This window comes from Megalops cyprinoides, chromosome 1 (assembly GCF_013368585.1).
Source record: "Megalops cyprinoides isolate fMegCyp1 chromosome 1, fMegCyp1.pri, whole genome shotgun sequence".
Lineage (NCBI taxonomy): Eukaryota > Metazoa > Chordata > Actinopteri > Elopiformes > Megalopidae > Megalops > Megalops cyprinoides.
Window position 1 is genome coordinate 7,627,545 of NC_050583.1, and position 23,853 is coordinate 7,651,397.

General features: G+C 42.8%; 1 protein-coding gene across 1 annotated transcript; it reads right to left on the minus strand.

The window, feature by feature from the left end:
* Nucleotides 1-6,974: 6,974 nt before the first annotated feature.
* Nucleotides 6,975-9,919, minus strand: LOC118784183 (GTPase IMAP family member 4-like; the record flags this gene model as incomplete). The annotated part of the gene is made up of 3 exons (XM_036538257.1): nt 9,908-9,919; nt 9,062-9,637; nt 6,975-7,258 (listed from the first exon to the last, which is right to left on the minus strand). Coding segments are annotated over exons 2-3 (843 nt in total), but the record flags the coding sequence as incomplete, so codon positions are not given.
* Nucleotides 9,920-23,853: the final 13,934 nt, after the last annotated feature.

Consider the following 23,853-nt stretch of genomic DNA (forward strand, 5'->3'; position numbering starts at 1 on the left):
GAGTGTGCATACTTAACATACAATTTCACACAATGGCCTTTACTCCAAACGGTGTACCAGGTTACTGTTTTGAACGTTTCTTACAGATAATGGCATAACGATAATTGCTTTGTCTTACCGAATGGTAATGTATATGCTGCCAGTTCACACACAAGCTGCTCAGTGTCGCTTGGGCTCGCCAAAGTGAGTCTGAGGAAGCCTGTAAAGGACACTCGGAAGTTAGCTAGACTACAGTCATTATGTGGAGCACATTTTCAGTGTTTCAGTGAATGCTGTGTTACGTTAGTTTAAGGTTGCGGCTATTTATATATTTGTATTTGTGTGAAATATAACAATGTTAACTAGTTGGCTGTGTGCCAGGTGATGGGTTTTGTTCTTTTCAATGTCAGATTTTTTAAAGGAATTTTAAAAGGATTTTTTAAAGAAATAATCAGATTAATTCAAACGTCATTACAAACAGTTGCGATTCAGATGTGGACTGAGGAGTTCCACGGATGTGTCAAATGAGGAAAAAAAGTGCTAACTCTTTACTTGTTTAGTGCACTTTCATTTAATTCCTAGGTAGCCTTAAACGGGATAAGCCAAGGGGAGGTTGGAATAGCGCGACAACTACCGTTAACGTCACATTCAGGAAGCCGAATAGATTGGTTGTTCCAATGGAGTGTAGCGTGGTGGGATACTACTCCCAGTCTGGGCTAGGTAGACTGAGGGCTCCCTCCACATTTGAACAATAATTCACCAAGTTACGTAATTTGTATATACCTTTTTGTCATAATTTCAGAAAGTGAATTCCAGCGCCCAATAAAGAACAAGTGTAATTCTCAAGAGTCTGATGTAATTGGTTTATTGTATATGTTGCAGATCACATGCACTAAACCGGGCTGGTCCACGCGGAGCAACACACACATTCACTCTGCCACACCCTCTGAAAGCACTTCTCTTTTATGCTTTCTCCCTTAGCCCCTCTTATTGTGGAGCTTAGACTCAAACCCCCTCCTTCAGTTTCATAACACATTTTCTGTACACTATTGTTTTCAAGATCACACCTGTCTAATTATAAAAAAAAGTTAATCCGCCTTGTCCGAGCACGTCCGCGCATATCTAATACATAAAAAATAGTTAATTACTTGCTCTGGCCTGTCTGGTATCTGCTTGGCAATGCCTGCCAGGGTCTCGCATGTCTAAAAATAACTGATTATTTACTTTTAGCTTTACTACTGAGTCCAGTTGTTCTTATCTTAAACTCAAGATCCATCTTCCGGGCAATGTCCGAACAGTGTCTAACTCCCATTATCAGCCCCAACGACAGGCCCAGGCCGTACTATGCAACTTACGGCATACAGATCTCTCACAGCTGATTACTCACATGCATACAAAGTATTATAGGATATATATTGTTTATTTAAGGCTAACATATTAAATTTTCTGATTTCCTTATACACTTCCAGACATGTATAGTAAAGATAAAGTAAATGGCTGATTCAATAACTGTGGTTAAAATCAAAAACTAACATCTACTGGCATGTTCATGTAGGAGGTCCATCTTCATGCAACAATTATGTCCACCAAGTAACAAGCTTAATCATATCACGTCAAGCTCCGCTTTTCTCTGGTGGGGTGAAAGTGGTAATGCTTATAATTTACATATGGGGTATAAACTTAGAAATTTTCCACCACAGTATCACATTAAACATGGTAAGTACAAAAGTTGTGGTCACTGGCTAGGCTTATATGCATGTTAATAATGCAGCTTTAATGCGAGGCAGGATTCATACAATTTAAACACCTTATTTTGATTTTTATACTGTGTTGAGGCTCTTCGGACAGTAAGCAAACTCGCAGCGAGATCTACTTCACACTACTTGGCACGCGCGCCTTTTGTGTGAGCATGAGAGAGAGAGAAAGAGAGAGAGAGAGAGAGAGAGAGAGAGAGAGAGAGAGAGAGCACGCACCAGTTACAGGGCTTGTCATTGTTGGCATCTGGTGGTTGGTAGCTAGCTAGCTAATTCACTAAGGAAAGACTTGAAGGCTATGGATATAAGAAGCTTTTTCAAAAAGAAAGAGGATGAAGACAACGAGGCACAGGCGAGGCTAGAGGAGGTGGAGGAAGAGTTATCTCCTGTTGCTGTAGCAGTGAAAATTTAAAGATTTCTGGACTGGGCTACAGTGGCACCCCCAGAAAATGTTCAGTGGGGTTGCGGAAAATACAAAGCTAAAAATAGCCTAATGGGGGGGAGGGGGGGGAGTTGTTTTTATGGGGAGGCCATGGCCACCCCTGGCCACCCCTTGGAGGCGCCCCTGCTGGGCTAAACCCCCAATGTTTCAACATCCTAACAACGCCTCTGTCTGTCGCAGTAATAGCATAATCACATTATTGTCGTAAATGTGGTCACTGCGACTCTGGGACTCTCTCAAACCCTTGCATCTTCGATAGATTTTTGTACAAAAATGTAACTTTGCTCATCCGTTATTTGTATAAAGTTTATATATTTGTATATTTATATACTTATTTTTCTCTTTTAGTAAAGAGCGTTTATCAAGCCCGTGTTTTGAGTCAATACAGCACTGCCGAAGTGGATCACTGTAGTGTTTCATTTTGCGACGTACTGACAAAGATTAAGTGTCAGAGATGTTTACATTCAGTGTCTCTTTTAGGAGTGCAACATGGAAATGATGACTTTGGAAAGCAGACTCGAGCACTGGAAGAAGGAGACTGAGGAACAGGTTCTCAAGAACTCTTACCAGTAGTGTGAAGTTTTCCAGAATGACTTCATGAATGAAATGAAAGGCGACCATCAGAAAGGAGAGAGAGGAGCGGGTGTTCTGCCAGAGACGATCTATCATGAAGGAGGAGGAACCGATGATGGACAGGAAGGCAGAGGATGAATGGATGGAGAGGAGGAGGACTGAGGGGAGGAAGGAGAAAGAGACTGGAGAGGAAATATGAAGAGAGATGGAGAAGGAGAGGAAAATCTGCGAGACAGAACATGAGCATAGTGTGACTACAATGAGAGACATTGCAAGAAAATCAGAAGACACAGTGGTGGTGAGTGCTCAGTTTCAGTTCAAAAATAATAGTAAAAGATGTGTAGTAGTGATAATATTTTAATTAATTAATCTTTTACATAATGCAGCATCCTGGGGAATTATTGTGTGATGTAAGAACTGTGCTTTTTATGGTCCATTCTTCCATTAGAAGAATTAGAATTAGATTGATCAGATTGATAGATTTTTCAATTGATGCTGTGTGTTACACTTAAAACCCTTCGTATTAGTGCATGCCCCAACATATTGCCTGTCAGTCATTCACTTCCTCATGTAACCAAAGAAGAAAGGTCCACCAATCTTGTTTATGGTTTATGACACAATGCAGTGATACCTCATTTGAGCAGTGATTAGTTAACATTCTCTCCCTCTTTAGGACTGGAAAATGGATACAGGTGATGTGGAAAGGGAGGGTTCAGGAGGAGCTGCTCAGGAAATGCGCTGCATGGTGTGAAGCTGTGATTACAGATATGAAGAGCCAGTTTAAAATGTGCATCATCGGGGAGAGGAGGGAGATGGAGGAGAGGGTATGCAGCCAGAGACAGGCCATTATGAAAGAAGCAGAGCTTCTAATGGAGAGAGAGAGAGAGAGAGAGAGAGAGGATGCACAGCAGAGAGAGACAGAGAGCAGCAAAGAGGAACAGAAGGAAGAGGAGCAAAGACGAGAGATGGAAAGGACAAGAGAAGGAGAAATCTGCATGCGTGTTTGATCCACACGCCTGTTATTCGAAGGTCTTTTGGAAGCGGGTGAAATAGGAGGTGGCAAAGAAAATGTCCAAACCGATGACAGAGGTGGAAAGAATGAAGCTGGCCCTGAAACTGGAGGAGAAACTCTGAAAGAAAAAGGAGGAGAGGAGCAAACGGGCATTGGAAGTGAGGGGAAAAAGCCAAAACGAGAGCAGAGAAATTGGTTTGGATATTTGATGAAGCAACTTGTTTTTAGTGGGACTGTCGGAGGTGGTTAAAAGAGGGAGTGACAAAGATGCAGACACAAAAAAAGGAAGAGGAATCAGAATAGGAAGAAGAGGGAATGAAGAAAAAAACAGGAAATGGACAAAGAAGAAAGGAAAAAGAAACAGGACCAACCACCAACTACAGGAATTCGGTGGATGGTTGAAGAGTCTGTGTTCTCTGTGTTGCAGGAAAGTGGCTCAGAAGAATTGTGAATTGTATTGATGAGGCTTACACAGTGGGTACTGTTGTCAGAACACTCTTTACTTCCCGGCTGCATCGTCATACCACCTCCAGTTACCAGGTTCTGATCTATTACATTACACTGCCATCTAGTGGTGTTAACTGTACACAACCGCACATATCAATACATGAATGGCGCTAGAGGACCAACAAATCATCATTTAAGAAGGAGGGGAAAGGAGGTGAGGGCCAACCAGCTTTCAGAAGGAGCAGACAGAGAAGGCCTCACAATCGAGATTATTTTCAGCACTGTGACAGATAGGTGGGTTAATTGTTGAATGAATAAAATAAAATAAAATCTTGCAAATATTAAACAAATGGAAATATTGTGATAACTTAGAAGTCGAGTTCCTCACAGAGCCCTTTATTTTAAAGACATGTCCTAAAATTAGTGTGGGATTCAAACACAATCTTAGTTTCAGATCTTTGTCTGGTGGTCTATAGTCTTATAGCAGGAGAGCAGCCTGTGGATTTTTTGGGTGCAAACCACTTGCTGTCACAATTTTTTGTGGGTGTTCCCTGTTGTTTTAGCAGACAGAACAGCTGTACTACAGAAAATACTGTACTGTACTGGAGCTAAATATATTAATTTTGGAGGCCAATTCGTCAGTTAGCTTTAGAGGCCAGGTACAATGTAGTATATTACAGCAACACACTAATCTTCCCAAAAAATCTAAACTTGACATTCTGTTGTCATGAAGGAAAAATAATGTAAGCAAGTGAAAAGTCATTTGGCAGATAACTATCAATCAGTTCAAAACCTAATTAAGGAGTTATGAAGCAATATAGCAAATCCTCGCTGGCCAATAATTTATGTAATGACCCTTGTGTATATTCTGAGCTCCCGGTTGCCAATAAGCTTGCAGCATCCTCAGGTCCTGGGGGAATTCACCCTGGTTCTGCATTTCAGGTGTACGGCTGTGACAGATCTGTCTTGGACCATCCATGACAACACTTTTTTTTATTATTTTGTAATATTCAATTTTGCTTTGCAAACAATTGCAGAATCACCTAATTATTCTCTATAAAGAGCGTTTTCTGTGATTCCAACTCCAGATTTGATCAGTGCAATCTTTACCTCATATTTTACCATATACATAATCAACCACTTACAAAACAATGCAATTACACCCAAGATTTGCACTGTTACAGAAGCATGTTTCAATACACAAATTCATATGGGTTCAGTATTGGGTTCATAAGAAGGGAAATAACTGAAGAAATTGAAGAAATAATTGCTTTTTATTTCTGTACAGAGGTCTTTAATGTTTGTGTAGCATTAACAATTAAGAATAACAATTATTAGTAGCAATAATAATCACAGCTATTGTGTTTCAATTAATTTATACATGCATTTGATCTACGCACGCGCACACACACACACACACACACACAGTAACACCCCATTTTGCGTACAATGAAGTACTTGCATAAATGCTCATCAAAAGCAAAGATGCAGACCATGATTTATTTTACTGTATACGATACATATGCCCTCTTCTGACAGGACATGACTTCATTAGTGTGTAAAAACAGATGAGACTTTTCACTACATTATTGCCATTTAGCAGATGCTCTTATTCAAAGTGACTGACATACATGTAGGTTACAATTTTATCCATTTACACAGCTGGATATTTATTGAGCCAATTCTGGGGTAAGTATCTTGCTCAAGGGTACAGAAGCAGTGCCCCCATGGGGAATCACGCCAGGAACAAAGGTTACTAGCCCTCTTCCTTACCACTATGCTACACTGCTGCCCCAACACTCTGAGAAGGGTGTTTCAAAACTACTTTTGACCTGGTGTTTCTACAAAACTAAAAACAAATTATAGGTGAAAATTAATTGTACAAAGTCACAAACGGGATAACAGAAAGATAAAAAACAATAACAATGGCTGAAATTACAGCTGAGCTTTACCAATCAAACGATCTACAGAATTCCCAAAATGGACCAAAACCATACATTTGATGTATTTTCAGGATGCACACAGCACGTACAGACCAATGAAACGAAAACTGAAAAACAGAACCACTAAGAAATAATTTACCAAGTATTTATAAGAGTATCTAATCATATGCTATGTAGATTCTGTGAATTATAGATGTTCCTTGCCATAACAAAATGCAACAATTTTACTGATGATTTCATTCAGTGTCTGCAAGGGTGCTGTGATTTATTGTTTAATTTTCATGAAATTAAACAATACTTTTTTTCTTTTTTCTCTCTTCCTCCTGCTTCTGTCTCTCTTCCTCTGCCCTCTGCATCTCCTCTACCCTAGTGTTTTAGATACCACTGTATTTACACCCATGACATATTGTTGAATAAAATACGCAGCTCTATGCTGAGCGATTGTCCCCATGCCCATTATCACATTACTGTCTCTGAGCACCCTCTCAGCCTGCTGCCTCTTTCTCTCCTCCTCCTCTCTGATCTCTCTCTCAATCTCCTGCCTCTTTCTGTGTTCTTCCTCTCTGATTTTTCTGTCAGTCTCCTGCCTCTTTCTCTCCTCCTCCTCTCTGGTATTTCTCTCAGCCTCCTGCGTCTTTCCTTCCTCTTCTTCACTGGTCTCTCAGAGCCTGCATCCCCTTTCTCTCCTACCTCCTTCTCCTCTGTTCCTCTCTAATCTTTCTCTCATGCTCCCGCCTCTTTCTGTGTTCTTCTTCTCTGATCTTTCTCTCAGTCTCCTGCCTCTTTCTCTCCTCTTCCTCACTGATTTTTCCCTCAGTCTCCTGCCTCTTTCTCTCCTCTTCCTCTCTGATCTCTCTCTCAGCCTCCTGCCTCCTTCTCTCTTCTTCCTCTCTGATCTCTCTCTGAGCCTCCTGCCTTTTTCTCTCCTCCTTCTCTCTGATCTTTCCCTCAGTCTTCTCACTCTTTCTCTCCTCTTCCTCTCTGATCTCTCTCTGAGCCTCCTGCCTCCTTCTCTCCTCCTTCTCTCTGATCTCTCTCTGAGCCTCCTGCCTTTTTCTCTCCTCTTCCTCTCTGATCTCTCGCTGAGCCTCCTGCTCCTTTCTCTCCTCTTCCTCTCTGATCTCTCTCTCAGCCTCCTGGCTCTTTCTCTCCTCTTCCTCTCTGATCTCTCTCCCAGGCTCCAGCATCCTTCTCTCCTCTTCCTCTCTGATCTCTCTCTGAGCCTCCTGCCTCTTTCTCATCTCCTCCTCTCTGAGCTCTCTCTCAGCCTCCTGCCTCTTTCTCTCCTCCTTCTCTCTGATCTCTCTCTGAATCTCCTCCCTCTTTCTCTCCTCTTCCTCTCTGATCTCTCTCTCAGCCTCCTGCCTCCTTCTCTCCTCCTTCTCTCTGATCTCTCTCTGAGCCTCCTGGCTCTTTATCTTCGCTTCCTCTCTGATTTTTCTCTCATTCTCATGCCTCTTTCTCTCCTCTTCCGCTCTGATCTGTCGCTGAGCCTCCTGCTCCTTTCTCTCCTCTTCCTCTCTGATCTCTCTCTGAGCCTCCTGGCTCTTTCTCTCTTGTTCCTCTCTGATCTCTCTCTGAGCCTCCTGCCTCCTTCTCTCCTCCTTCTCTCTGATCTCTCTCTGAGCCTCCTGCCTCTTTCTCTCCTCTTCCTCTCTGATCTCTCTCTCAGCCTCCTGCCTTTTTCTCTCCTCTTCCTCTCTGATCTCTCGCTGAGCCTCCTGCTCCTTTCTCTCCTCTCCCTCTCTGATCTCTCTCTGAGCCTCCTGGCTCTTTCTCTCTTGTTCCTCTCTGATCTCTCTCTGAGCCTCCTGCCTCCTTCTCTCCTCCTTCTCTCTGATCTCTCTCTGAGCCTCCTGCCTCTTTCTCTCCTCTTCCTCTCTGATCTCTCTCTGAGCCTCCTGCCTCCTTCTCTCCTCCTTCTCTCTGATCTCTCTCTGAGCCTCCTGCCTCTTTCTCTCCTCTTCCTCTCTGATCTCTCTCTGAGCCTCCTGCCTCCTTCTCTCCTCCTTCTCTCTGATCTCTCTCTGAACCTCCTGCCTCTTTCTCTCCTCTTCCTCTCTGATCTCTCTCCCAGGCTCCTGGCTCTTTCTCTCCTCTTCCTCTCTGATCTCTCTCCCAGGCTCCTGCCTCCTTCTCTCCTCTTCCTCTCTGATCACTCTCTCAGCCTCCAGCCTCCTTCTCTCCTCTTTCTTCTGTATCACTTTGTAAGCAGCTTCTATTTTCACTGCAAATATTATTACCCCTACTACCATTACTACTATTATCCTACGGCCACATGTCTGAGCCAAGTTGCTTATCTTCTTCCGGTGTCTCTCTCCTTCACTGATATTTCTCTCAGATTCTTCACTCTGTGTCTTCTCATTTGCTGTCATGATTTTCTCAGACTTCTTCCCCTGTCCCTCCTCCTCTCGTACCCCACTCTCTCCCCTCTGTGTCTCTTCCTGTTCTGTGATCTTTGTCTCAGACTTCGCACACTTTCTCTTTTCCTCTTCTCTAATTATTCTCTCAGACTCCTCCCTTTTTCTTTGCTCTTCCTCTTTCACCATTTTCTGAACTGCTTCCCTCTTTTTCTCCTCCTCCTCTTTGAGCTTTCTCTCTGACTCCTTCCTCTTTCTCTCTTCTTCTTCTCTGATCATTCTCTCTGACTCCTTCCTCTTTCTCTCTTCTTCTTCTCTGATCATTCTCTCAGACTCCTTCCTCTTTCTCTCTTCTTCTTCTCTAATCATTCTCTCTGACTCCTTCCTCTTTCTCTCCTCTTCTTCTCTAATCATTCTCTCTGACTCCTTCCTCTTTCTCTCTTCTTCTTCTTTAATCATTCTCTCTGACTCCTCTCTCTTTCTCTCTTCTTTTTCTCTAATCATTCTCTCTGACTCCTCCCTCTTTCTCTCTTCCTCTGTTCTTATCTTACTGAAATAATAAAACCCTCCAGTCGTAAACAATAACGCCTCTATCTTGCCCAGCAGTTGTACGACCTGAGTGTGGTTGTCCCTATCCTTGTTATTAAAGACATGATATCCACCACCTGTGTTATTGATGAGCTCTTGAAGCTCATTGCTATGTCTCAGAAACTCCCTCACTGGTTTATTCAGCTTATCTCCCCCTGTAAACAGCACAATACTGTACTGCGAAGCTTCTTCTCCAAAATTCTCCTGGATCCACTTTGGAGTGTTTCTCTCTTCCTCTGTGAATGTCCCCAATCGGATCACTAGCAGGAATATGTGATTGCTGCTCTCTGCCATTTCCTGTTTGATTTGCTCATTGGAGATGGATGTGTCAAAGATCCCTGGGGTGTCAATCACAGTAACATTTCTCCCTACCACTATTCCACTATGTTTCTCACACTTCACGGTTACAGGCAAAGGGGAAATTTCCTCTTTAAACACCTCTCTCCCCAGGATGGTGTTTCCTGTTGCGCTCTTCCCTGCTCCAGTCTTACCCACCAGCACAATCCTCAGCTTATGAGGCATACATCTCACTTCTGACTCTGTGGAATAAAACAGAAATTATAATGCAGTGTTAGGCATTATATCACCAAATTGAAACTAAAGACTGCACACAACAATCATCTCTTTTCTTTTGAAATGACTCCATAGATCCAGATTCTATAGTGTGTATTTATACACAACACTAAATACAGCTTCTCCCAGGTGTCATTTGCTTGTAACATTGAGTTATCCAGCACTGCCCCCTAAATATCGATGAAATACATCCTCCATGCGGAGCAAATAAGTTTAAGTAATACGTTTATATTTACCTTTCAGGGTAAAAACATGAAACCAGACCAGTATAAGTAGTGCAGTGACACCCAGTATGACAGGAATGAAGGAAAAGCCTTGTCTCCGTGAACCATTCAGAGGAATACCATATGGCCTGCGCACTGCAATAATGGAAACAGGCATTAGTGGCATTCACAGCAGTTTGGCCTTTTGGAGGGAAAGCTTCTTTGCACTGTACAATCCTTGTTTCAGAGAAATGTTCTCTTTTATATAAAAAGCTCCTCCAAAAAACAGTCCTAGTCTCCATATCAATGTGATGCATAACAGGACATCACCAAGGTGCCAACATTGGTCTTAAGCAGGTGGAGAGTGAAACACAATTGTTCATTTGATGAATATGAATAATACATTTGTGTTACTAAATAGAAAATGTAACTTTGATTCAAAATAACACTATATAAAACATCTGTAAATGAGAGTAACAACATTCACTAGTATTGCTACTGCAGTGGATCTCAAACCTTGAAGCACTGATTCCAAAAGTCTCTGTACTCCATTAATGTTGTGGTCAGATAAAGGTGTTAACAGTTTTCAAAGTTGACAGTGCTATTTGTACAATGCAGTACGATTGGATGAAACATTGAGATCTTGTGTGTTTAGGCAACGGCACTACCATTTGTGGTAAGACTGTGTAACAAATGCAAAAGAGCTCTGCAAAAAGTGAGATCCAAACCTCTATTCTCATCAAACTACTCATTCTAATTAACATCATTACCAGCTGAGCTGAAAACAAATTGGACCTTGGTCCATAGGCAATGACGTTCATTAAATTACAAAAAATAATAATTAAAACCAATTCTCTGAAATTAAACCAAGTGTCAGGGAGTGATATCACCGCTGAAACTTCCCTGTTACCCGCTAGCCTATTGGCTTTATGCTCGACTCACAAGCTACTACTTTCTGCTCTGCAACACTAGGGAATTGATATCATGAATCACTCAGTTTTCAAGTTATGAAAAATAATTACTCTGGCATCTAGATATAACGCTGTTTTATACAAATCCCCCAATGTGCATTATTTTAATGTCTCCACAGGAACAAAGTTGCTGATGTAAATGAAACAGGGGTGTGGCCCCAGCCCTAGTCCTGCCATCCCTGCTGTGAATTTCAAAACAGACTCAGTCAACGTGCTTCTTTCCGAGAGAAAGTACTGAGTTTTGTTCTAGAAATAAAGGCATGAAACACTTACTGTGCTGTGCATCTGCCATTGGTGACTGTTGGAAAATGTAGAGACAAACTGAATATCAGGAAGCACTAAAGATTGTAACTGTATTCATAGTAATGTCAGACTACACAATAAGATGCCCCATCACAACATCCTCAATGAGAGGTCAGGTATAGAGTCGAAGGCCCACAGAGATGACAACAGTGTATTATATCCAGACAGGAGACCCATACATGTTTACAGCATAGAAGCTGTACTGACTCAGAGGAATGAGTGAATATTCAGGAAATGACTTCTATATTGGGAAAAGTACAATGAAATATAACAGATTTTCTTCATATTAACCACTGGCTTTAATGTACCTGTTAAAGGGCACAGTGGAATTGTACATATCACTGCTTGGCAGATGCTCTTATCCAACTTACATAGGCTACAATTTTAATGTTATTCATTTATACAGCAGGACATTTGCTGAGCCAGTTCTGGGTATCATCTCACACCACGGAATGTAACCGTCACCCTTTGGGTTACACCACACTGCTGCCCATTGAAGTATTGCTATATGATGAATGGATGAGCATTCAGCTTTTCTCAAAATATGCAACACACTTACTATGATTAGATGCTTAGAGTGCATCATTTCAGTTTGCATGGTTTAAAGAGAATAAAACATTAACAAACATGCACTTTACAAGTTAATATTAAGATGTTTTTAATAAAACAAGCCTAGCCATGGAGATAAATGTAAGTCTGGACATTAACATTTTGGTAATATCATCACATGTTTATCATCCATCATTTTCTCTGGACAAAGTGTGCAGCATATTCATGAACAGAAATGACTAAATTAATCTATGACAAAAAAGTAAAGTTAATCACATGTACAAATAAGTAAATGCACATTTGTAATAATTTGTTTACCAATAAAACAAATTGCAATTCCATTCTGAAGGAATGATAACTACAAAGTTTCCTCAGCTTTTTCAAGTAGCTTCAAATAACTGATTGGATATTGTGGCCTAACCATCTCATCCTCGGTGGCTACAAGCAACTTATCTGCTTTTTACTTACGCCTGCGCTACAAATCAGTGGTAATTATAACAAGACAGTTTTGAGCACTTCAGAACCTTAAGCACATATTTCCCCTTTTAATATATTTAATACAGTCAAATTGTTACTTCAAGCGTAATTTCGGAGAAGAAGGAGCAACACATTTCTAATGTGCAAGGTATATGGCAAAAGCCTCTGAAAGGATACTGTGTACTTCTCACACTTCTTTCACTCTCTGCTCTGTCTCACTAAAGATCAAAAGGTTTGTTCTGTGTTCTTGCTCTGCAGACAGAGTGGTGGTGCTGGTGACTGAGTCTCTAATGCAGGTTTTCACCCACCTCCATAGATTTTCATCTTTGCCCGGACTTATCTCTTACCTCTCTATAAGGGTGGACCACCTCCCCATTTCTGAACAGTGGTGCGAACCTCCTTCTGTCCTGTGGGTACCGCCAACTTTCTACAGGACTAAGCAGGAGATTAAGTCTGGAAAGAGAGAATCCTAATCATCAGCAAAATCAGGTCAAAGTGCCTCTGAATTCATTCAATGTGAAATCAAAAGAATTCCAGGGCATAGATTCGTTTCTAATGTTCCCCACTGCACTGGATTCTAAGCACAAAAGTGGCCACAGCTCTGCTTAAGAGTAAACTTTGAATTACATGACAAAATGGGTCTGTGGTTTAACGTGGAGCAGTATCTCACTAACAGGCTTAGCACCCACATTATTGGAATGATTAATTGCCCACCAGTGAAACCCACAAGTCACAATCCTGATTACATTCAACAGTTTAGTCACTGTTTCCGCTTCTTCTGTATTTATTTCCCCCATTTACCGAAATGATCAATAAAAGAAGCGTGTGCGCGCACACACACACACACACACACACACACACACACACACACACACACACACACAGAATATATGCACGCACGCAGTGTGCACTGACTCTCACCTCCTGTGCGCTGGGCCTCTGGCTCTGTCAGTCATGTCTGCCTCAGAGGAGGTCGTCTCTTCAGTGACTAATTTCAGAGGCAGGGAGGTCATTGATAGTACAACAGCAACATAAACATAGTACATTTCAAAATTTAATAAGAGGATATGTACAGCACATAGTGACAGACAAAACAGCATATACTGTAATAATACAGCATTATGGCATGAGGGTGTATCATGAATATTGGCATGGCAGGGGGGTGTTGTTAGGCACAAGGCAGGGGGTCCAATTAGATTAGATTTTATAAAATGGATCCATGGCTGGCTGAACAGAAGGTTAGCCATGTTGCTGCATAAGGTAGATAGAGAAACAGTATTTTGTATTTTTATCAGTTGTATTGATTACATGAAACATCATACTGCCAATTAAAATACTTACCAAACTTCTTACAATATATTCATAACATTATCTAACAGTGCTGCTGGAAGAAGTATCAAAAAAGCTGACTTTTGAGACATTTCTGCGTATTCTACGTGAATGCTAGAGAGTATCAAATGCTTGCCTACTACAAAAACTCTACTTCTCTTTATTTTGGATATTTTTTTGGATCAAATTTATTATTTTATTATTTTGGATATTTGGGTATATTGCACATTTTCATTTAAAATAAATGTTAGTGAAGTAAGAGTCCTTGAAGTCTCTTTTTTGCAACAGAACGTGATCGTTGAACGTGCCGGCACGGTTGCCTTTTAGTTGGTTATTTTCGATTTTTTTTTTTTTTGTTTTGTTTTGTCTTTGCATTTGGGTTGAGCCCCTGGAGTCGCGACCCGGGCGGATTTTGGAGACCATTTTGTGTGGTTAATTTCCTTTGCTTTTGGGTGTTCGTGGATGAGAGGTTTGTGTGTGTTTTTAGGCGGCTCCACGGAAAAGCGGCGAGTCCTTGAGGGAGAAGGGAAACGCTGAACGGTTCCGGGACGCAGCCGGGACCGAAGAGAGCCCTCACACCGCGAAAGTGCGTGTGCGGTAGATGGTTCCCCGGTTGAGAGGGAAGCGACACCGCGAACCGGCGATTGTGTGCGTGAGTCCCCGGCACGAGGAATAGAGGGAGGACGGGTCCGGGAAGGGGAGGACAGGAGGGGATATCAGGGCGGGGGAAGAAGAACAGCTGCGGGCGGGAACGAAATTGCGTTTCATGATTTTTTTTTAATTTATTTTATTTATTTATTTATTTTTTTGTAAAATAAAGCGTGGTGTTCCTGCTCGCTTTGTCCTGGTGTTGTGGCGGGCGGGTCCCTTGGAGGAAACAAACCAGTTGTGGCGGGGCTGGACATACTGTCCACTCCCGACACCCGTGTGAGTATTATAACATTCCTGTAGTTTTGGAAAACTGGGAATTCCACTAAATTGTTTGCCACCCCACTTTGTAAGCTGCTAGGAGCATAACGCAATATCATGAAACGGTATATAGAGATACATAATCGTGAAGATGGTTCATGGCTTCAGTTGGAATCTCTCCTTCACTTAATACACTAGTATCTACAGAAAACATCCAAAACGAACTTTTAATTGCCTTGTCTGAACATCGAAGAGTAGGCTAGGCTAAGCTTCAATCATGTAGGGCCATGCTTTATGATGTACAGCACGCATGTAATGTGGGCATGTTTTTAAAAGCGGTGTCTTCTTGGAAACCTTTACAAGAGGAGGTTACCACACACACACACACAGTCCTGAATTTCAGCAACCTAAAAATATCAAACCGGGACCAACAAATGCTTATGCTACTGTATTCGTCCCTCCTGAATTGTGGATGTAGGCGTGTTGTGACTCATCTTCCCCAGAACGTTCAGTAGGCTAATAGGTGTGTCTACGATCTTAATTTCTTCCTCATTTTTACCGTTGTTTCGTTTTGGGTATTGGTCTACTTGACATGCAAAAATCTTCGCGCATGGCCACAGGCCAATTCAGTCTACCAGGAGTGATGTGAATTAATGCAATGATGTTAGATTCATAAAATAAGCTCACTCTTTACTGCCTTGTATTTGTCTATTTCACGCTTTTTGTTACAAGAACACAACCTCTAAACGGATGAAGTCATAACTCTTTCTGGAGCTCTTTCTTTGTAATCAATGACCCTTCATTCACCCGACAACTAACTTCATTCTAGCAGCTAACGCCGTCCGGAATTTTCATGTAACTTTCCTTTAAGATGCGACAGGTGCAGATGCGCGCGCACGCACTTATACAGACTCCCTTTCCCCTCTGTGTGTGTAGCCTATATAGTGTCACGGTAACATTGATATTCCTGTGTTTCAACAGCTCCAAAAATCATGACCAGCCTAACATAATTCTTTCTAAACTTTCTTGTGCCTGTTGCTACATATTAAGGCAATCGTGATTTCAGTCTGCTGCTCTATATAGGTTATGTAGTCATATGTGCATCTACAAACTTTATCGTTGTTAAACGTTTTATTATCGTTGCTTCGTTTCCGGAACTAGACTACAAATATTTTTGCACATCGACACAAGTCAATGTTGTCCAGCAAGAGTTTTGTGCAATAACGCAATGGTGGTCATTTCCTAAAACACCCCTACATTTTACTGTCTTGTATTTACCCATTTGTTCACTTCTCCGTCTGTGTTCCCTGTGTATACACACTGTAACAAACACTTAATGGATAAAGTCATTACTGATTCTTTAAACCACACCTGTGGACCATCACTTGACGACCGAATTGCCATGATTCGGATCAACAAAATGATACTAAAAAGGTAATAGGTGCTGCAGAAGACCATTTTACCCGGTACCTTGATATTTAATTCAGACTTGCCTGCCTGCAAAACTTAGAGAAATGCATTTAAGCTCCTGGTTAATTAGTTAACTGCTAGTGTGACTGTAAGCAACATAGAAAAGAATGTTTTTAGCAGTATATCAGCGTCTTACTCTATACGTTGTGAACGTCTGTGTTGCTCGACATCACGGCATTAGCTTGATCAAAGTTGTCCATTGCATGAAGGCAGTCGAACTTTACAGGTAAGACGGTGAAATAAATTGTAATCTGGCTTTATAGGAGCAAAATTTCTTCATTGATCTACCAACATCTTCCTTCTAAAAAGATATAATGACGTCTGAGTATTTCAGCAAACATTCTTTTACACGTCAAAATGAGCACTCACCTGCGCACAATCACGAACGCTCACAGACCTACGTTTCCGTGTGACAGTAATATTGAATGAGTTCCTGAATTTCAGCAGCCTAAAAATGTCAACCCGAGACCAATAAACTGCTTACTGTCTTCGTCCCTTCTGAAGTATGGATGTAGCCGTGTTGTGACTCCTCTTCCCCAGAACATTCAATAACAGGTGTGTCTACAATCTTCTTATTTTCTTCCTCATTTTTACCATTGTATTTGTCCATCCCTTAAACTTTGCATGACGTTGTTGCTTTTTTGTTACACAACACACAAACTAAACGGAGGAAGTCATAACTCTCTATATATATCAGATATATATTGTGTGTGTGTGTGATTATTTTAGCTAACGTTCATTTTTTTCACGGGGACACGAACAAAATATAATGCGCGCACACACCTGCGCAGTCACATACGCACACAGACATCATACGTTTCCGTGTAACAGTAACATTAAATTTATTCTTGAATTACAGTGTTGCTTACAAGAACACAAACTAGAAACGCATAGGTCTTTCTGTAAACTAATCTTGTGGATTCTCCTTTATAAAATCATATTTCAATGACTTCAGTCAAGAAACCTGGACCAAAATACGAAAGGAAGTCGTTAGGTGTTACGGCAGACTTTTTTTTACACCTTGAAACTGAATTCGGACCTTTACGCATCTCCTTGGACCGTAATGTAGAAATACGTTTTAAGATTCTGCTTAATTAGCTACCTTTTGGAATGTGTGTAATTAACACGAAAAGGGATGTTTCAGTTTTAGCAGGATATCGTTATCTTGTTTCAAATGTACAATACGGCTATTCTGTTCGAAAACATGTCATTAGCTCTATCATCCTTGTCAATTTTAGTGTCCGTCAAACCTGTTGACGATTTACAATAAATACTTCATCGGTTTACCTTGAATCTCTTTATCATCAAAATTCCTTCAGTCACCTGACCTTATCTTCAGTCTAACAGCCAATGACGGCCAAAGTTTTCAGGTAACTTTCAACGCTACATGTATGACTCCGCTTTACACACGTTCTGATGCAGTCGTTGATTACACCAATGCGAACGTAATTCGCATTTACCGACGGCGCAAATGTGTATACGTTTCCGTGTATGATATTGTAGTGAGCTGGGTCCTTTTGGAAAGGATGACCACTGCCCCCAACATGCCACACTGCCCCTGCCGAGGTGGTTTGCTGTCCCCAGCAACCGACAACAAAGTCCCGGATGTGCTGGGGGAGCGACCGCTGACGCGGAGCCCGCTTTGAAGGTCCCTCGGTGGCCTTCGGCGACGCGACAGGAGCTGATGGCTGGCTCTTGGACCCTGATTCCCCCCCAGATGGAGGCAAGGGTTGGTAGGGTGCGAGCCGGTCACGGTGGAGCACCGCCACCCTATTCCACTGGACCAGCCGGTACACAACATCCGAAAGTCTCTCCAGCACCATGCACGGACCGACCCACTGACTCATCAGTTTGGGGGAGAGACCTTTCTTCTTCTCTGGGCTGTACACCGACACCAGCGCCCCCAAAGTCCTCCCCTGCGCAGCGCAAGTAGTACGCCCGCTTCTGTTGAATCCCGGTGCTGTAGAGTGCACCTTTGGCCAGCTTGTGCACCTCCCGGAGCCGCTCCCGGAGGTTGTGGAGGTCCAATCCAGGCGCGCCCTCCACCTCGGGCTCGGGGGGCGGGCCAAACACCAGGTCCGTGGGTGGCCGGAGCTTGCGCCCAAACATGAGGGCCGCAGGGGTGCACCGGGTGCACTGCCAGTACGCCCACAGGACCAGGGGCAGGTAGAGGTCCCAGTCCTGCTGAGAGCAGCTAGTTAGGATGGTGAGCTGGGTAGCCAGGGTGTGGTTGAAGCGCTCAACCAGCCCGTTGCTCTCAGGATGGAGTGGCGTTGTCTGGGTCTTCTTGATCCCCAGCCGCCGACAGACCTCACCGAACACCTCAGCCTCGAAGTTCTGCCCCTGGTCGCTGTGCCGCTCCCCAGGCGCGGAGCGGCACAGCGACCCGGAGCTGTGCCGCTGTATCGGAGCCCCCGCCTGGTACTGGGAGTGCGGGGTCAGCCCCTTCTGTGCCGTGCAGGAGTCACACTGATGGACGTAGAGTTCTACGTCCTGCCGACACCCCAACCAGTAGAATCAGAACCACAGTCAGTGTAGGGTCTTGGCGACCCCAAAGTAGCCCGCCCCCGCCGAGCTGTGGACGAGCTGGAGGACCTTGGTGGTGAGGCACCTGGAGCTGGAGGATGTTGGGGCAGCCCTCGGGGGACTGCCAGCGGCCATGGAGGAGGCCGTCCCAGCTGGTGAGGCTGGACCACTGAGAGTAGAGGGCCTTGGTCTCGGGATCCAGTGCCAACACTGCCGCCCACACAGAAAGAAGAGTTGTCTTTTAATTTATTTCCTTGAAGAAGTCCTGTAGGCTTGCACTATGACTTCAGACCAGCTCTGCTTGAGTCTACCCTCTATTATATTACAGTAGGAAAACAACCTCAATTCCTGTGAGGAACCACTTCCACCTGCCCTCTACTGCATTAATGAAGAGAATATGTACAGTTCTACAAATCCCATTAAATTCTTGTGTTATATTAAAACTCTCTGGGATAGTCTTCACCGTCATGTCTCTGGGGAGATGGGATATGTTAATGGCTGAGTACAAGATGCACTGGCTTTACACATAGGCTGGTTGTCTAGGGTGCCACCACCACTAGCCAAACTCTGTTATTTATGTATTTTACCATTCTGATTATTTATTAAAAGAATGAAAAGAAAAAATGTGAAAAGAAATGACAAAAATAGAATGCCACTCAGATAGAATGCCACTCTGGTGAGTAGTTGAATGAGAAAAAAAACATGACGTGTGGGGTTCAGAGATTGTGAGCCTTGGGTGAAGTTACTGATCTTCAGCCTATAATGGTTACAGTTACATTTGGGTTTGGAAATTTGCTCCTAGATCCACATCTATGGCGACTACACTCTGAACCGACCCTGGAGCCGTGTGAGTTACAGTAAGCTGTACTTAATGCATGCACACAATAGCAGCGGATGAGAGAGACAGACAGCTGTGGAAAAACAGCACATGGACATGTGATTCCACACGGAAACTGGCTATTATACTACCATATGCAAAGCAAATGGGGAAGTGCATTCACCATAGGAAAATGAGACACGCAATGACCATAGCAAAATTAACCATGTACCTTTAGGAGGTGTCATGTTGAAGGTAAACTACTTTCCTGTTCGTGTCTTGCAACCTCAGATAAGTGTGAGGTACTGCACTGTCTGTTCGAAAACAATGCCTCGTGTACTAATGCCAAGTGGCAGGCCACCAGGCTACAGTCCTACAGTGGCTTTAAATTTTATTCATATAGGGTTCTGGCCGGCCAGTCCAGGTACACCCCCATTCTGCGGGAGAAGAGGGACCCCAAAAAATTTATCTTGGTGTGTTTGTTTTTGTGCCAGGCGAAGCATTTATCAGGGGACCATACCACGCTCCAGGACTTGCTGTTGCGCCCGAGACGAGCGTCCTCAGACCCTGTTTTCCTCTCGATGCCATTGTACGCTGCCCCCACCACAGCCTTCGTCCCACTCCATTCAACCTCCCAGTAACAGCAGCTCCCAAACAGGCCCTCTCTGCACAGCACTTGTGTCAGTGCCTCGAATCTGCCAGGGTGATCTGGATGTGCCTGCTCCTTTTTCAGCGTCGCACTCCTGTTCCCCCCAGAGACAGCTCTCTGTGCGCTGTGTTAGGGTCCAGCGTGAGCTCACAGGCATCTGCATACAACAGTGAATATAGAGGAGTTCCAATAGTAATTAGATAAGCTATCCTAATCATATAAATTTAATTTCTGTGTGTAATTTCTGTGTGTGTGTGTGCGTGCGTGTGTGTGAGGGGGTGCCGGACGTATGAAAATTTGATCCTTTTGACATCTAAAGAAAAATTCAGATTAGGTTAGCTAAAAAAGTCAGACAGTAAGACGATAATATTGTCAGGTGAGTGAAGACAATGTGTTACTACAAAGCAAGATAATCGTACACCTTATTGATCCCTCATGGGGAAATTCATCCTCTGCATGCCACCCATCCCACACACCGTGAGCAGTGAGCACGTGCACGCGTGCACAGACAGGAGCCAGGAGCCAGGAGCAGTGCGGCGCCCGGGGACAAACTCCAGTTCTTTTGTCAGTGCCTTGGTCAAGCGCACTGACAGGAGTATTAACCCTAACATGCATGTCTTTTTGATGGTGGGAGGAAACCGGAGCGCCCGGCGGAAACCCACACAGACACAGGAAGAACATGCAAACTCCACACAGAAAGGACCAGGGATGGCCGGGATTCGAACCCAGGACCTTCTTGCTGTGAGACAGCAGTGCTAACCACTGAGCCACCGTGCTGCCCAGGGTGGTAAAATGTAAATTGTAAATCGATAAAATGTTTGATGGACTCCATGGAAAGCATCAATGTGCAGAATAGACATTGACAAAATATGGAAAAAGATGGCAATATTGTTTTGCATGTTAAGTACACTCACAGCAACATGCAGCTTATTATTATTATTACGACTCAAAATTTTTCGCAATGTGCACAATACAGTAAGCAGTGTGTTAAGCTGGTAATGAGATCTTTGGGGCTTCTGAATTGCAGGTATATGTTTTATATTTCTGTGATACTGGTATTTACAGAATGTGTGTGTGTGTGTGTGCGTGTGTGTGTGTGTGTGCGTGTGTGCGTGTGAGTGTGTGAGTGTGCGTACTTTCTTTGTTTTGACGTCTAAAAGAAAATGAAAGTTAGTTTGCCACGGGCAACGATTTGACTTAAGTATAACACTTCAGAAAATGAAATTATAGGAATGATAAAAATGATGAAGGAAATGTTAATCAAAGGTTGTAGATGTTTTGACAGCATTACCCTTGCGCCTTACCATCTCCTAGTGCTGCCAATTGTTTCATGTTGTTAGGAGTGGGGCTTGAACCCACATGGACATGGGCCCATTGTATCTTAACCACTTCACCACTTGGCCTGGTATACATGTTCAGTGACAATACTATATGAGTTATGTTTATATTAACCTCATTGCATTCTTTTATTCGTGATCGGTGTAAATGTAAACCTTACATTGTTTTTAATTTAATTGGTTATCTCTGATATGCATTTCAAAATTATAGGGCGTAAACATATTAGTAGAATATGATCTGCACTTTGAAATTAATTGCCAATAAGTGAAAGCGAAACAAAACTCTCCAGGATCTCCATCAGCCAGGTCATCCTCTAAAACTGAGCAGCAAGGTAAGAAAGGCATTGATCAGAGCAGCAATGACCAATGCCCTTCTTCCTTTGCTCTTTATACAACAAGGCACGTGGAAGCCTCTCAGACAATGTGGAAAATAACATTTGGTCTGGTGAAAAAAATTTAGCTGTTTGGCTTTAATATCACTCTGACAACACTATGCCCATTGCGAAGTGTGATGGTGGCAGCATTATGTTGTGGGGTTGTTTTTCATCAGCAGGGACTGGAAGGCTTCTCAGAATCAAAGGAAGAAAGGATGGAGCAAAACCTAGGCAGATCCTTCAGGAAAAACCTTCAATACAAAGTGAGTGGCTTCAAAACAAAGTGAGTCAAAGTGAGGCAAAGTCCAGAGTTAAATTGAATAGAAAAATCTTTTGCAGGACCTCAACACAGCTCTACACAACAGTCCCCATGTTGGTTTTTTCAGTTTTCCATTTTTCATTCAATTTTCTTTTTCAATGAAAGAATTTTCCTCTATTAAAGTGTTGTATGCTTTGTGTATTGAATGAAATGAAATTCAAATGCATTAAACTTTCAGATTGTGACACAACAAAATGTGGTCAGACTTGTACAATTTATGATCAGTCGGTGAGCGTGTGCTGTCAGGGCACAGGCACTGACTCAAATGCAGACCAGACGTACTCAGGTTCCAAGTGGTTTTATTGAAGTCACAGGGCAGGTTCGTAGTGCTAGAACAGGCAGGGCCAAACGCCAGAAAGGCAGTCCGAGGCAGGGCAAACGAGGAACAGAGATCAAAAACAGGAACAGGGAGGGTCAAACTGGGCAGGCAGGCAGAACAGGTAACCAAAGCAGGGCGGCAGGCAGGGACAAAGTCGGAGGTCGGGCAAAAATCAGGACAGGAACAACACGATGAATAATCAGGCGGGTATGAAACAGACAAACTGGCAACAAGACAGAGATCAGGCGGGCGGGGACAGGGCAGAGAGCGGGGCAGGGCTGGAACACATGGGAACAGTAAACAAAAGCACATGGACCACATTGACGGACAGGGAGAACACCAAAACAACAGCTAAGGGGCCGGAGTACTGACAGTGTGCAGTCATAATGCATTAACTTAATATCATTCCCCAGGGTGACATGCAAGGAAATACCTTTTGACTGGGAGGAAAGGGAGGTGACATGATTCTAAATGAAACACAATAATCTCCTTCCATACAGCTATGGACATCACACCAGTCCAACATCCCACATTTGTAATTCTGTGTCCAATGGTAACACACACAGAATTATCAAATTATCAATCAAATTTTGCCAGCTATGTAAACCAGATAAATTAACAACCAGATAGATTAACAAGTTGACGATCTTCACATTTTTGTATATTCAGACCAGTTCTGAGCGGTACTATTATGCATTGGCACAACCACTTTTAATATTGACCATCAAAAATAATTAGGGCTGCTAGCATATGCAAATTGGCTTAAAAGTAATTTGCAAAGAAAAGAAAAAAGGAGGACAGCATATGATGCACAATAATTTGCAATAATTTGCTGAATACTGGGTCTTACTGAGTCTTGACCTCATTTTACCTTTTGTATTTATCTTTCACCAGTGTATCCATATTGGTCTGAGAATCAAACAACCTGTTTCCTATTTTGTCACCAGCACACAACGTAATATGGTATTGCCTAAACAGCGAGGAATAGACTATGAATTGAGCAGGGTGCAAAGGTGTGTTCATGTGTCACAAACTGTCTGTGTTGTTTTTCAGGAGTATCTGCATACGATATTCTCAGCTTGCCTGTTGGAAGGCTGTGTAAGGTTAGCCAGCTAGTTAATGTTAGCTGGGTAGCAATTTAGCTGCCTGTTTGAATAAAAACAGTTCACATACACTAGATTAACTAGCTAGAGTAGTGGTTGGCTAGTTAGTTACTTCATAGGCTGCTACGTAAAAGAAATTAAAATCAAAACACAGTTAATCTAGCTGACAAAATGGTGGCTTGCTACGATACTAGCTAACCAGCTCTCTTTGCAGCAAACAAAATGAACATACATGTATGATGATGACAACTTCACAAACGTTCGCTAGCTATTTAAAAGAATTGCACTGAGCGGTCTGCGCTGAGCCTGTATTGGCCATTTTGAGACCACAGACAACCAACCACTAATCCAACTCAAACCAGCTGGCTCGCCACTACAGTTATATTTACATTTAGTCATTTAACAGGCACTCTTATCCAGGCAACTTCCAGTGTGCATTTAACAACACATCATGACATGTGGCACATAACAAAGACATGTACTTTATTCAACATATAAGTGAAACACAATCTCTGTTATTATGAAAA